At 39.8% G+C, this 16,541-nt stretch overlaps 1 protein-coding gene across 1 annotated transcript in view; it reads left to right on the top strand.

Moving 5' to 3' along the window:
- Positions 1-13,779: 13,779 nt before the first annotated feature.
- LOC142471754 (trypsin inhibitor ClTI-1-like) overlaps positions 13,780-16,541 on the top strand; it is a 32,607-nt gene continuing 29,845 nt past the window's right edge. Inside the window, exons 1-2 of the mRNA XM_075578278.1 lie at positions 13,780-13,900; positions 15,378-15,415. Coding sequence (XP_075434393.1) covers positions 13,852-13,900; positions 15,378-15,415 — 87 coding nt within the window. The 5' untranslated portion in view covers positions 13,780-13,851. The remainder of the gene's footprint in view (positions 13,901-15,377; positions 15,416-16,541) is intronic.

The raw sequence follows: 16,541 nt of genomic DNA on the forward strand, positions 1-16,541 counted from the left end.
AATGTTTTTATTGTGCTAAATTCACCTGTCCAGTTTCAGCTGTTATATGTTGTCTTAAGTGTTGTTTGTCTTATACTCTACAATATTATGCTATGTGCTGTGCTTTTTCTTTTCTTTTAAGCACACCGGGAGGAGCCACATTTCTTCACAGCCAGCAGGCTTGGTTTTCGTATATCCTTTTGTAGTAGTTGTTAATACTGCTGCGACACACTTTATTTGAGCAAATACCCAGTATGTACCTGGCAGATACCTGGAATGCGCCGCTTCTCACCTCAGACAAGCCCCGTTGCATTTGCCTTCCCAGCCATGGTTCATGCCTGGCTGACGGGCGGCTGATCTGTTAAATGATAATGATTAGGATTTAATAGGCTGCAATGCTTCGCGTGTCTACCAGATGGCATAAATTCATGAATTGTAATGCAGTATATATATATATATATATATATACTGTGCAGTATTGCAGCCAGCGGGAATAAAATGCTTCAATCCCTGCCTGGAAAATAACGCAATGCACTCGGGCAGAAAACAGTCACAAACCTCAATACACCCGAGTATACCCGAATTCATGGGACTAGCCGAGCTCCAATAAAGTGTGTCGCCAGTGTATAGGCGCCCACGGAAACTATCTTTTGTTAATTGATATCTGAATGTACTTGCAATGTATTGGCTTGGTATTGGCTATGTCTTGTGTGGGCAAGAGAAGGAAGGAAGGCGCCTGCGATGGACACTTCGTATTTATGAGGTCAGTAGTACTTTATTTATTTGTATATGCTAGTTAATGTTTTTAATAATGGGCAATTAATCTATAATCCATATCTGGATAATAGTTATTTTGCACATTATTGTACTGTAGGTGTTTGGGGGGAGGGTGTATGTATTGAATGTATAGGCCAGGTTTATTTTTTTTACATTCAGGGTTGGTTCCGTGGATCTGCGTGGGACCTCTGGAGACCACCTCCGGGTATTCTCGGGTATCCCAAGGGTATCAGGCTGGTGGTTCCACGGGTGACACATGCGGGGATGATGATGTGTGGTCCCACTTCTGTGGGGGCACCGCGGACCCGTAGTCTGCGGGGATGACGATGTGTGGTCCCACTTCTGTGGGGGCACCGCCGACCCGTAGGTGCGGGGATGATGATGTGTGGTCCCAATTCTGTGGGGGCACCGCGGACCCGTAGTGAGCACCCTTGAGTTCCCCAGACCCCCAAGGGAACCACCCGAGGCCCCGCAGACACCTGTGGGTATGACCCGGGGCTCCCAAACATCCTTGGGCCTACCGTGGGGACCCAATTGTGGCCCACGGTGACCAAGGAGACCACCTGGGGGCCATGGTGCTGGCAGGATCCACCAGCAGGCCTCCACAACCTCCACAACCTGTGTAAAAAGTGCTGCTGGTAAACTGTAGGTCTGTCCAGGTGCCCTGCCAGCCCACCGGGGACTAGCGTGGGGCTGCGTTATGAACCCTGTATGTAAAAGGATAAATCTTGTATTTATGGGGGGTGCACAGGGGGTGGGTAATGTATTTAATAAATATAATGCTGTTTATTGTGGGTCATTGTACTGTTTTTATTGTGGGTACTGGGGGTGGGGTGTTTCCCCAATGCTATGTGGGTAGGCCTCCCTTGTGGGTACTGACTGGGTGGTTAGGCCTCACGGTGGGGGGTTAGTGTGGGAGGGTATGTAGGCATCCCGAGTGGTGGGTGAGGGTGGGTTAACCCCTTAATGACTGTAGCGGTTAATAACCGCTATGGTGATTAAAGGGTTAGGGGACATTACTTTGGATGTTTTAATTTTTGTGTCTGTTTTGCAGAAGCGGAGGGGCCATGGCCAGGATGGGGGGGGGGTAACGGTATGTGGGTAGGGGGTGAGGGTGGTTAGACCTCACAGTATGCACATTGGGTCCCCCCCCCTCCCCACATTTACATACACTGCACTCACAGCAATGCAGGCAGGGAGGGAGATTTAACAGAAACATTAGGGGGGAGGGGGCTTAACATCTCTCTGCCTTCAGTGTAATCTGTTTAAAGCCCCCTCCCCCCTCCCTAATGTTTCTGTTAAATCTCTCTGCCTTCAGTGTAATCTGTTTAACAGAAACATTAGGGGGAGGGGGCTTTACATCTCTCTGCCTTCAGTGTAATCTGTTTAACAGAAACATTAGGGGGGAGGGGGCTTTAAACAGATTACACTGAAGGCAGGGAGATACAGGGGATGTACTGTACTGTATGTTGTTTATTGCAATGCTTCAATGTGTGTATAATGTATACTGTTTTTTTACAATTAGAAACAGCTGTCTGTGTGTGGTTTTCTGGGTATGCACCTTAACCCTGGCTGTGCTCAAAGCTGTGACCATGCAGCAAGCTTAAGCCTATAGGGAACCATGTTAAAAATGGTTATTGAGGCAAAAAGTGACACTGTGTGCTCATTTGCATGTCATTTCCCAGAATCCCTTGCTGCAGTGGAAGTGCTGTATGCTGGGTGATAATGGGGAAAGGTGGTGTTGCAGACCTGCCTAAGACATGCAGATGAGCATACAGCTATATTTGCATATTTGCTTTCCTGTGGAGGGTTTTTGTCACTTTTTTTACTCACCATAACTTAACTCAGTCTTATATATATATATATATATTTATATATATATATATATATATATATATATATATATATATATATATATATATATATGTATATATATATATATATATATATGTATGTATATATATATATATGTATGTATATATATATATATATGTATGTATATATATATATATGTATGTATATATATATGTATGTATATATATATATATATATATATATATATATATGTATGTATATATGTATATATATATGTATGTATATATATATATATATATATATATATATATATATATATATATATGTATGTATATATATATATATATATATATATATATATATATATATATATATATATATATGCAGTGGATGTGTATTGTGTAGAAGAGAGCGAAGTGATGCATCCAAATTGGTTAGAAATCCTCCACAATATATGTGAATAATACTGGATGATAACAAAGAGTCCATGAAAAATATATAAATCACGCAGCATTATATTTATTTGTCACCTTGATAAAGTGCCTTGTGCATGAAACGCGTAGGTGCGTTCGTGTAGTCCTTTTTTTGCTGCACCACCATGCAATAAACCTGACCTGTTGCAAGATTGGAGTGTTCACCTGTATCATTTGTTCCGGTCCCATGCTGATTTGGAATTCGTGGCTGTGCTTTACATCAACATCTCTCTACTCGATGTGTATTGTGTGTATTTACCTACACACTCACTCCACATTTCAGTAAAATACATATACATCTAAATAATATTCACATATACACGTTTGCTATAAATGGAATTATTACAATTTTACATTATATACACGTGCAATGAATGGAATAAACACTGTAATAAGTTTGAAATCGCCTATCCGAGCTGCTATGCATGGCTTATCCCTTTTCTCCAGCTTCCTTGAATGTACTATGAGGAAGATCATGTGACCAGATGCTAGTGCACGTTTAGAGAGAGGGAGGGCAGTGCTGACAAAGGGGTGTGCCAGAGCTTGTGACAGGACATAAAGGGGCAGTGCCTTAGCAATGCTTGTTAAAATAGAATACCAGAAAATTGGTCTTTCAAAGTTGTTTTTTTAAAAACAGAAAATGCTAAAAGTATTATTTCTTACTACAGAACTGATTTATGTATGGATGGGTATGTTTGAGGATGAAAACTTTTGAAGGAAATAGAAATGGAATAATAGACCTTCCTTAACTGAAAACATCAAACTGCCCCATCTCAAATACCTGCCTACTCCTAAGTAATAGTCACTACCTGAGTACCTTCCTCCACAAGGTTACCTGCTCCAACCTGAGAACATGCTCCAATACCATTGCCAGTTGAAATGTCATGTGTGACCTTTTACTGCCTTCCATTCTTCATTTTTGACCGACATTGATGTTTAGGAGGCTAAGTTGCCAAGAATGGCATTATAACAGGCAACAATTTTGTTAATCAGGATGACATTTTTCTGCTCTTTAAATTTAATGTTCTATTCTCAGTTGTACGAGACTGGACATTAGTCTCCTGTGGGCCTTTATGCTGCCCCCTATCTTCTTGCCTGCTCATCCCATGTCACTCTGCCGTATCCCTCTCTACAATCTCTGTGGCCTCCCATGCGTGTCCTTTATCTCTGTGTCTTTTTAACGTCTTTAACGTCAGTTGAGATATCACTATCCTTGGATAATGTTCCTTGTGTCTTACGATTGGTCCATGACTTGTGTAGAATCTCCTCTCAAACCAGGTGCAGACTTCTATTTTTTTGGTAATCTACTGCATCTCATTTAAATTTTAGTATTTTTTTATATATCTTCTGCATCGTTCCTGTGATTGTTATAATTTTGTCTAATTTGTCTTTAATTTCTATCATTGTTGTAAAACTAGTTATTTTTGAGAGGTCCGCCTCTTAACCCTAAATTGTGTGTGTTCACAAGTGATTAATTCCTGCTGTAGTGTCTTTATCATTAGTAAAATTAAATCTAACAAACATTTATTCAAAATGTTGTCCCATTTCTGTCCGAAATCTTTGTTTTCTTTACATAGGTTAGGTTTTAACCGTACCCTTAAACCTCTTGGTATCTCCTGATACTCTGCGAGGTACTGCAGTGCAGTTCAATCCATGTGTCCCTCCAGGTCTCTTTCTAATGACCTCTGAAGATTGAGATGGTCTTCTCACACTAAAGAATCCCTGGATCCTTTTTTTACTTTGTTGGTGATATGTGCCGCATCTACCTCTGAGTAACAGTATGTACCCAATCAAATCTTATTAGTTTGTATGCTCCTCAAAAAGGACATCCGTCTATGTGGTGCTCAGTTCAAGCGGTGGAACAATCACAAAATAGAAAAAATAAGAAAAGAGTTGGCACTCTTCCATTATATCCTCATAAAGATTTGTTCATTGTTGTCAGTTGATTCTCTGATCTTATGCCTCCCCCGCTGAGCATATACAAATATATGAAAACAGTCAAACAATGGATCGTCCTTTACATTTTAAATACAATAATAAAAGAGTAGAAAAAATTTGCACAGTCCATGTAGTTTACTTTAGCAGTTAGTTTATTTAACGTTGGTATCTTAAAAGCATTTTCAAAAAAGGAGAGCGACAAATTGGACAAAAGAAACACTGATAGAAACTTGTAACAATCTAGCACACGGTGGTGCTTGCTAGCAGGCAAATACAACCTTCCAGCTGCAACAGCCTTGATACACAGAGTCTGGCAGCCCCCTACGATGACGTTACCACGTATCCTGCCTTACGCGTTTCCCTCCCACAAGGGAGCTTCGTCAGAGGCTAGTAATTGTCAGGGTGCCGGGAGCCAATCGTAAATAGCGTGCTCAGTTGGTATGGCAACTATTTCTCCAATGACAACCTAGTGTTGCTCAATAGGAGAATTGCGCACCTTAGCTATGAAGAAAGGGTACCCGACCTTGCCTGCAATGCTACTGATACACAATAAGTAGCTAAATCAAGGCATATCACAATATTTAAAGTGACAATAAAATTATAAATAGTTTCCAATTGTTTCCAATGCTGTGACCACGAAGTGGATAATGAAGAGGCTAATAATCACAACAGTGATATGTATATGGTTGTGAAACCAGCGTGTGTATACAGTAGGATACATTTATCCATCGTTGTGGGATTATTATATATAAATATTACATTACCGAGATAACCAAGATGGATATGTATTCATAACAGAGTCTAATATTTGCACCCCTTTACCATACAAAGTTTTTTAAGAGCACGATACACACAGTTTAATTTTTTATGTTAAGTTTATTATACAGTATATGTGTACCATTATTTTAATCATGGTATAAATAAATGTTACATTTTAACAGCCTAGGTGTGCACCATAAATGTGCTTCTTGCTGGAGAAAGGCTTTACAACATAAAGGCTCTCTCCTTTTTTGAAAATACATTTCAAATCAGCACATAGGTAGGACCGGGTATCCACTCTGATACCTTAGGCAAAATTAAATTTTCATATAAGTGTTAATCATACCTACTAGTGAGCAATATATTCCATATTGTTGTTGTGATATCTTAAAAGCATATAGGAAAGTGAAAAATCGGCTAATAAAACTTGCAGGAGTTTGTGAGAGGTTGAAGTAATTTGCTGATAATTATGCATGGGATATATACCTCTAATGGCTGAAACCAAATATTGATTTTGCCCTGCTTGGCACACAATACACGTGCTCTTAGAGCTATTACACGTTTTTTTGCTTCCTAGAGGGTTAACCCAGTCAGAGAAACCTGGGAAATCAGGGCTGAGTTAAGGCAGCTGTATACGGTGTCTGAGAAAAAATGTGGTGTAGTTGTGGATAGAAGGTATATAAGTCCTGGTTTGGCAATTTCTACCTTTACCTAATAAGGGTTAAAAGCCACGGGGAGGATCCTGTTCCACAGCCTTACAAGCTGCCTTTAGGAAGCTGGGCCAGGTTTTTGCACAGAACAGTGGAAGTTCTGAAGGTGAAGCCAGTTGCAGATCACATGGGCCTAATTAATAGGGTTTAAAAAAAAAAAGCTCGGTTTTACCAGTTCTCCCCCTCTCCCCAATTCAAGCTAAGAGAGCTGGAGGATACAAACAGACAGTAGTCTGCAGCAATTTTGGTTTTGTTGTAAATGCGTTTATATTGTTAGCACTAAAGATAGTGCAAGGCTTTATTCAACCTCTCACAAATGCCTGCAATTTTTATTAACCAATTTTTCACTTTCCTGTATGCTTTTAAGATAACAGCGTTAAATAAACCAACTGCTAAAGTAAACTATATGGACTGTGTACATTTTTTCTACTCTTTTATTATTGTATTTAAAATGTGAAGGATGATCAAAATGCTGTATGATTTAGTTATCGAAGTTTAGTAAATACAGTAGGTCCATAGGTAGTAACCAAATCGTCTTATAACATTTGCTGTATTGTACATGGCATAGGATATCCTGCTTTCTCCATGTCCAACAAGACCGGTTTGCAGTTATGCTTATATGATATTTTGTGCAATACAAGACGAGACATATAAGAGTGCAACTCTATCTGATATCAATAAGTATATTGTTAAGAAGTACCCATTCAAGGACAAAAACACCAAACCAAAAGGTTTTGACATAACTTAAGCATTCATGATTGCTTTATTAGAAAACCAAGCTCTGAAAAGATGTAAGGGTGCTGGAAACTGCACGCATCATGGATGGGTATGTTTGAGGATGGCAACATTTGAAGGAGAAAGAGATTGAATAATAGACTTTCCCTAACTGATCACTCCAATCTGACCCACATTGAGTACCTGCCTACACCAAAGTACCAGTCACCACCTGATTACCTTCCCCCACAAGGGTACCTGCTCCAACCTGAATACATGCTCCAATACCATTGCCAGTTGAAATGTAATGTGTGACCTATTATTGCCTTCCATTCTTCATTATTGACCAACATTGATGTTTAGGAGGCTAAGTTGCCAAGAATGACATTATAACAGGCAACCATTTTATTATTCAAGATGACATTTTCCTCCTCTGTAAATTTTATGTTCCATTCTCAATTGTAGGAGACTGGACATTAGCCTGCTTTGGGACTTATTGCTGCCCCCTATCTTCTTGCCTGCTCATCCCAAGTCACTCTGCCGTGTCCCTCTCTACTCTCTCTTGTGGCCTGCCCTTCATGTCCTTTTTCTCTGTATTCTTCTCTATGATTGGTTCTTGGATGAAAATGTGTCACGTCAGTTGAGATATTAGTATCCTTGGATAAAGTTCCTTGCGTCTTACAGTTGGCCCAGGACTTTTATAGAATATCCTCTCAAACCAGGTGTAGACTTGTATTTTTGGTAATCTACTGCATCTCTATTCAATTTTTTTTATATATCTTCTGTATCGTTCCTGTGATTGTTAATAATTTTGACTATTTCGTCTTTAATTTCCATTATTGTTGTAAAACCAGCTATTTTTGTGAGTTCTGCCTTTAAACCCTATATTGTGTGTTCACAAGTGATTAATTCCTGCTGTAGTGTCTCTATCATTAGTACAATTAAATCTAACAAACATTTATTCAAAATGTTGTCCCAATTCTGCCCGAAATCTTTGTTTTCTTTACATAGGTTTGGTTTTAACCGTACCCTAAAATCTCTTGGTATCTACTGATACTCTGCGATGTACTGCAGTACAGTTCTGTCCCTGGGTCCCTTTTCAGCTCTTTCTAATGACCTCTGAAGATTGAGATAGTCTTCTCAAAGTAAATAATCCCTGGATTCTTTTACTGCGTTGGTGATATGTGACCTATCTACCTCTGAGCAACAGTATGTGTCTAATCAAATCTCATTAGTTTGTATGTTTCTCAAAAAAGACACCTGTCTATGTGGTGTTCAGTTCAAGCGGTGGAACAATGACAATATAAAAAAAAGAGCTGGCACTCACCCATGATACCCTCATAAAGATTTGTTCATTGGTGTCAGTTATCTCTCTGATCTTATGCCTCCCCGCTGGGCATCTATAAATATATGAAAACAGCCAAACAATGGATTGTTATTACACATTTTAAATTTGTAATTTGATGATTTGTCCTCCAATGCAATTAAAACACACATCACTGTGAAATGCTCAAAGAACTAGATTGGTCATCACATCAGTCTAGGTACAAAGTTCATCTCTCTTGTCTTCAAATACTTTCTGAGCAAACAACCCGCCTATCTGAACAATCTCCGCAAACCTACCACATGTATATATGTCTTTATATAGCGCCATGTTTATACATTGCGCTTCACAGTAGTAATAAATATGACAATCATATAAATAACAAAATACAAATACAGCATAACCCCATTATAGCGCGATCCACAACAAAGCGAATCCGCTGATAACGCGGTCTGACTGCGGCACCCAAATTTTTTTTCCCCTCCCCAAAGCTTTATTGCGCACACACACACACACACACACACACACACACACACACACACACACACACACACACACACACACACACACACACACACACACACACACACACACACACACACACACACACACACACACACACACCTTCCTTAAACCCTTTGGTCCCTGATTTCTCTGCACTGAATGCCATCCTCAGAGTCTGCATGCAGCAGCGCTCCGGTTACAATGAGGCAGTGATGGGCATAGCGCTGTTAGTCTGCGCATTATGGTAAATCCGAGGACCAGCACCCAGAGCCACACCAGAGCATCCCCAGCACTGGCTCTGGCCTAGAGACATAGAGCAAACTGAGAGTGCCCAAGCATCCCGCTCCCCCAGTGACATGGAACAGCCGAAGACCTCCGGGGAGGTCGAGCACATGATAGAAAGGAAGGAGGAATGAGCCGGCGGTAGCGGAGGGAGCAGGAGGATCGGGGATGGCAGGGATATGTGAGCTGTGCTGCTCTCCACCTTCTTGGGGTTCAAAAAGCTGAGTGTCACCCAGAAAGGGACGCCCGAGCCCCAGGAGGGGGAGCTGAAGATCTGGGTGAAAGCCTGGTCTGGTACCCCTTACCAGGGAAAGTGTATATATATATATATATATATATATATATATATATATAATCAAAAAATAAATAAATGATACTGTTCTGTGGCTAACGAAATGCTTTTATTTGTGCGAGCTTTCGAGATACACTGATCTCTTCTTCCGGTGATGTTACAATGAATGAAGCAAGCAAAGGGAATACTTAAAAACAGTGTCTCTTGGAATGTTATCTGTGCTTGTCATTCCCCCGGTGTGGATGAGATTTATGGCTAGAGGTGTTAAATGGTTCCTGAAAGAAAGTGATGTAAGAGTGTGTGTGTGTGTGTATTTGTGTGAATATAAATGAATGGAGAGCCCACAGTGTATACAGTGCTTTACAAAAGGGGTATGTGGAGTGGGAGTTAATACAAATGGTGTGGGTTGGTGTGGAAATGTGGGAGATAGTTGCATAACTGTGTGTGTGGATACTATGTGGTCCCTATTGGTGTATAGGGATGGAAAAACAAGGAGTATTGGTATGTGTAAGAGACAGCTGTGTGTGTATACATATAGCACAGTATGTACAGACATGGTCTTTAGCGCTCATGGGAAGAGAGTTCACTACTGTCAGTAATGGCTCATAAAATTTTGATCTCTGTTTAGGCCACCGTTAAGTGTCCCGAACAGTTGCATAAATTTGTATTCATGCAATCGTCTCTCTTTCGGTGTTTTAAGATTACCTTTGAGTATGGCAACCCTCAGATCGTTCATCTTATGGCCAGAGTCAGAGAAATGTTCGCCGACAGGACTGTCTCTTGTTCCGCGTGTAATGCTGTGACGATGCAGGTTCATACTCTTGTTTAGCCCCTGCCCCGTCTCACCTATGTAGTAGCAGCCTCCTGGGCATTTCATGCACATGATGAGGTACACGACATTGCTGGAGGAACAGGTGAACCTTCCTCTGATTTTGTATTCCCGATTCCTGTGTGGTATTTGTATTGTGTCCGCTGTGTAGAGCATTGCGCAGGTTTTGCATCTTGGGTCCTGGCATGGTTTTGTCCCGCATTCAGTTGTACTGCTGAATACTTTACTCCTCACCATAATATTCTTGAGATTATGAGGTTGTCTGTATGATAATAAGGGTGCTTCAGGGAAGACCTGTTGCAGTCTTGTATCTTCCTGGAGGATGGGTTGTAGTTCCCTGGCGATCTTGCGTAGGGCTCCTAGGTGTGGGTTATATGTGACCACCAAAGGTACCCTGTCGCTTGTCTCCTTCTGTTTGTATTCAAGGAGATCACTTCTTGGTATTCTGGTGGCTTTGTGAATTTGCTGGTCTACAATTCTGTGGTTATATCCACGGTTTATAAAATCTGATCTCAAGGCTTTAATCCGCTGGTCTCTGTCTGCTGTGTCGGAGCATATCCGGTTGTAGCGTATGGCTTGACTGTAGATGGTTGCATGTTTGGTGTGTGTTGGGTGGAAGCTGTTGTCTCTCAAATAGCTTGCTTTGTCTATAGGTTGGCGGTATAAAGAAGTCTGTAGTTGGTTGTTCTTTATAGTAATGGTGGTGTCTAGGAAATATACATCATCCGGGGAATGGGTGAGTTTGAGGTTGATGGTCGGGTGGAATGTATTGAAGTTGTCATAGAACTGTAGGAGCTCCTGTTCGCCAGAGGTCCAAATCAGGAGGATGTCATCGATGTAGCGAAGGTATGTAAGAGGTTTCAAGTGACAGGTGGACAGAATGTCTCTTTCCAGTTTTCCAGTGTATCTCGAAAGCTCGCACAAATAAAAGCATTTCCTTAGCCACAGAACGGTATCATCTATTTAGTTTTTGATTATTGAAGCTCAGCTAACACGGTAGTGATACCTCTACATATATATAACAAAATGGGGCAGCCGGCACTCCCAATACCATAAATAGTTTGCGGTGCATGTCCTATACCAATAGTAAGAGAAAAGTAATCCACTCCAGCAGGAGCAGACACAAGACAGCACTCAAAGGTAAGTAAGTTAACTTGTGTTCAAAAATAAACATAGCACAAACATGACCAATGTTTCGGTCTTCGTGGGACCTTCCTCAGGGTGGAGCTTGGTCTCTCGTCCCCCCCCGCCCGCTCCTGTCCATGTAGATAAGGGTGGCCTCTCTCATGTCAGTTGTCACTATTGCCTTCCTGTCATATACCGTGGTCAGGTCTGCACTGGTCATGCAGCGTACTAACGGTGATACTATCGGTACCACGCATGGGCTCTCCAGCGTGCGTGTCTAATATTTTTACTGATCAAGGCGGCCATTATGTGGACCCCATTCAAAGACCTGGTCGCCCGCGAAGTCGCCAGAAAAGCGAATTACAACTTTCGCTAGCGGCGACGGCGATGGTTGACGTCATCCGTCGCGTCGCCGTCAACCGCACTAAAAGCGTGGCCTTAAACTCCCCATGTCAAAAACAGAGCTCCTCATATTTCATCTGAAACCTGGCCCCACTACCTGCTTCCACATTATTGTTGGAAGTTCTGCCATACACCCAGTAGCATAAAGGAAAAACCAGGGGAGCGAAAATACCTAAGAGAAAATATATAAAACTACCATAGTGCAGTTAACGTTTAACAAACCACAATAATGGCTGAACTCTCAATTTAGCGTATAATACACGCTTGATAACATTAGTAAATGTCCATCCATAGATATCCAAATAGAAAAAATTGAGGAGCAAAAATAGGAGGTAGTATAAAATCCAGAAGAGAAACAAAGAGCCAAAAAATAAAATACCAAAAGCATCTATCCAACACTGGTAAAAAATGAAGGCTTACAAGATTACAAATTGGTTACAGCATGGGTGTAGGGGTAAAGATGGTAGCCGAGTTGCGTTCTCGGGATCTCATCACACCACCGCTGCGTCCACTGGTCTCCATCCGGCACCTCTGCTCGTATCCGATATGTCACTTCCGGTTCCTCCACCACTCGAAGTAGACATCACAGGAACTCCAAAACAGATTCTCTTCCTCTAGATGATACACTGAGGGTTACGCTCTACGCGTTTCGCCGTTCAAAATGACGGCTTCGTCAGTGTATTATCTAGAGGAAGAGAATCTGTTTTGGAGTTCCTGTGACGTCTACTTCGAGTGGTGGAGGAACCGGAAGTGACGGATCGGTTCCGAGCAGAGGTGCAGGACGGAGTTCAGTGGACGCAGCGGTGGTGTGACGAGAGTGTGTGCAGTGAGAGTGTGTGCAGTTTGCAGTGTGAGTGTGTGCTGTGAGAAGTGTGCAGTGAGTGCTGGGAGTGTGTGCAGTGAGTGCTGGGAGTGTGTGCAGTGAGAGTGTGTGCAGTGAGAGTGTGTGCAGTGTGCAGTGAGCCACGTGAAAACCGCGTTATAAGCGGATTTGCGTTATATAGGGGCGCGCTATAACGGGGTTCAGCTGTATATTAATAAAAGGTAAACCTTTTTTATACATGCAGTTCTACTGGAAATTGGCAACAATTTCCATTTACAGCATTTGGCTATCACAGCGTGGACACTAAACACCTACAGCATCATTGACAAAAACTTGCAAAAAGTTGAAACGGGCCAAATTGGTAACATTTACTTATTTAACTTTTTAGAGGAAATATAAAAAGCAAAAATAATTGAACATGCCATCTATATTTACTTTTAGTATTAGACTCCCCTTGTTGCAAATGATTGAAATTACCTTTTTGTTCACATTACATTACTAGTTAATGCTGTGTACTGTATAAGAAAGCCCCTTTACATTGTGTGATTAACTTTCAAACCAATGCCATGTATTTATCTAAATAATACTCGTTTCTACTCATTTCTTGAAAAAGAAAGATTTTTTTTCTTTTTCATTTTTGGTTTGTTATTATTATTACTGTATAGTCCCTATAGAATAGTTTTTGCTAATGCTTTGTGCTGTGTTTTATGTAGTGATATTGTTTCACTGTCTCATCATGCTTAGAAACTGGTGTTAGGGTAGTTTACGATACATAGCCTATAAAGATAGGTGTATTACAATGTTACTATGGATTTTCTTGTACCTAACAACATACATATATTTGTATGTTTAATAAATGTACATATATTTTATATTTGTTTACATTTGCGGACACTACCTTCGCTAAATGACCAACCACTTTAAAGATTCTGGCTATGCCCCTGCTGGTGTGTTCTATTATTGTGTCATGGGTCTTGTCCAATGGAATGGGCAGAGGAAGAATATATACTGTATTGAGCTGACAAACAGTTCTATAATACAGAGCTGTCAGCAACTCAGGTTCTGAGTACAAAACGTCTTGAGACAGCGACGAAGCAATTGAGACATGAAGCTGCATCTTTCCTGTGCTTTGCTTATCTACATGCTCACAACAGGTACTAACCACATTGAAGCAAAGTAAAAAGTTGGAGGGCAAACCAGTATAATATATATTCTGATTGGAAAGGAGGGGAGATAACATATTAATCAGATTGAGGATTTGTTTTCTGAAAACAGAATTAAAAAAAAAAAAATTAATCAGGACAGCATTTTTTTTTGCTGTTTTCTTTTCACTTTACTACATTTAGTTTCTTAAATCAACAATAGTGTTTTATTTTATTTAGGTACAGTAATTATCAAAAAATGTACCCGATAAGATTTGACTTTTCCTGTTTTGTGTTACACTGTAGGTGTCTAGAAAAGAATATGCCTCATTTTCAGATCTATGTTCTTTAACATTTATTACCTGCAAATATCATACTGGTCATGTAAAATTTAAAATGCCAAGTTGTTGCCCAATTTATTTTGACCAAAGCTGATTAAATTTCTTATTGTGTTCGGTTTCTTTTTTTAAGTGGACATTTGAACACCACTAGCGATGTGAAAAGTACTAAAATAAAATATGCTCATACTTGCCATTCGCAGACATATGCTTCACAATACAAGGGGATATGAAGTCTATTTTACTCAACTTCAGATGAGATTTAGTAGCTGTGGTAATTATGGACTCCCATACAATATATCTGCTGGAACAAAAAGGGAAACCTTTGAAGTAGGGGTATCTGAATAAATAAATATTCACCATCTACTTAGGTACAAAAAAACATGTTTGAGTTTAGTTTAATATAAATGTTTCTTTACATTATTTAAAGGGAACACTGATTGAATTTAAAGTGATATTTATTTAATTATTTAATTGGAATATACATTACAAATTATAGTGCATTGTTAAATGGGTATTTAGCAGCTTTTGAAAACAAATCGGATTGTTTAAAGTATTTTCTGACCAAAAACTTGTGATTAAAATGTTTGTATGTGGCCAGAAGTCTCAAAATCCTTAAGGAGATAATTGAACCAAGCCCATATCCCATTCCTTGTGGTGTTTATACTCAAAATGACTATAGTCAGCTGGGCAGAAGACTATTCTTATTACATACAGTCGTTACATAGTATATGAGGTTGAAAAAGACATGCCCATCAAGCTCAATCAATGCTAAATGTAGTTATTGTTAAATGATTAGATTATTAAATTATATAGGGATTCATTGACTTCAATGGGAGTTTTCTTGGGATAGTTCATCTTTTATTATTAACCCCCAAATAGTTAACTTGGGTTTACTATTTGTGCCACACAAAACAAAAATACTAGCACATAATATCATCTATGACAATAGCTTGTTTTTTTAATGGATTATGCGAGTACTCTATGAGTGGTGCTTAACAGAGCTAAAATATAGACGGAAGATGAAGAGGAGCAGCTTGCTTGATGTAAAATTGTCTTTTTACTGTGTAATAGCATTTAAATAATAGAAAAGTTCAAAACATAGAACCCATTGTCTTTTTACCAATTTTTGTCTCTAATTTCCTTTCTAGTAACATGGTCTGTTCCTGAAATTGAAGGTGCAGATCCTGTAAGTATAAATATTTATGTTTCTTTAATTTACATATTTCATACAAATAAAATCTGAGTAAAGAAATCTTTCAGCAGCTTGTTTGCCATTCTAGATTAAGATACATAATAAGCTCCCAATATCCAAATCTTACCAAACTCAACCAGAGTTGTATAAATATATATATACTGTAATGTAATGGTATTTTCCCCACCCAATGGGAGATTCGCCTGTTACCAGGTGTATGGTGCATGCTACCTGTTGGCTCACAGAATGCTCAGTTGTCTGCCGATTATTGTGGGGACTGCAGGACAGGCTTCTGGGGTATATACCTTTGGTATTCATATTACTGAAAAAAATGTATACCTGCTTCTATGTTACATGTATATCCTTTTTCATCATGTATCCGTTTAGAAATAAAAATATTAAATATGTTACAGATGTAGCAGCTATTAATGCTCCCAGTGGTGCACTGCAGTGGGGGTGGGGGGGAGGGGGAGAGGGAACACAATGCGGAGTGGGAGAAGATACCATTGTGTAAAAAAGGGACAGGGCTAGCATACACCACTGGGTGCAATACTGCCTGCTACATGTGTACTTTAACATAGAGAATGGATTGATGTATAAAGGTCCCACATAATTACATGAGAAATAAATGCTGGATTTACTAAGCTGCATTGGCCTCTACCACAAATATCTTAACCTATGCTTCACAAGGTGAGATATCTGAGATCACACTTCAGATAACTTGGAAATATGCACACAAAAAAATACAGTATTAAAATAATTAAAATGTGTATATTTATGTGGTAACTCACCACATGGAGCATAGATTAGTTTATTTGGAGGTACAGATGTAGCAGACACCAGATACTGTACCACAATGTAACATGTCTAAGGATGAGCAAACTAACCAGTGAGAGAACTCTTGCTTCCACGTAGAATCAAAGCAAGGTATGGTGCAATGAAGGGATAAGAATATTCTGGACACAAAAAGAAAGTGATCGAACAGCCACAAAAAACAACTAAGCAGGAATATTGTATTATAGAATAAATATTATGCTGCTCTTCATTAGTATTTTTAAGCTCAGACTAAATTAACGCTCACATGCTTACAAGTATTGCCAAGCTAGAAGTCAATAAGGCA

The sequence above is a fragment of the Ascaphus truei genome, chromosome 1 (assembly GCF_040206685.1).
Source record: "Ascaphus truei isolate aAscTru1 chromosome 1, aAscTru1.hap1, whole genome shotgun sequence".
Lineage (NCBI taxonomy): Eukaryota > Metazoa > Chordata > Amphibia > Anura > Ascaphidae > Ascaphus > Ascaphus truei.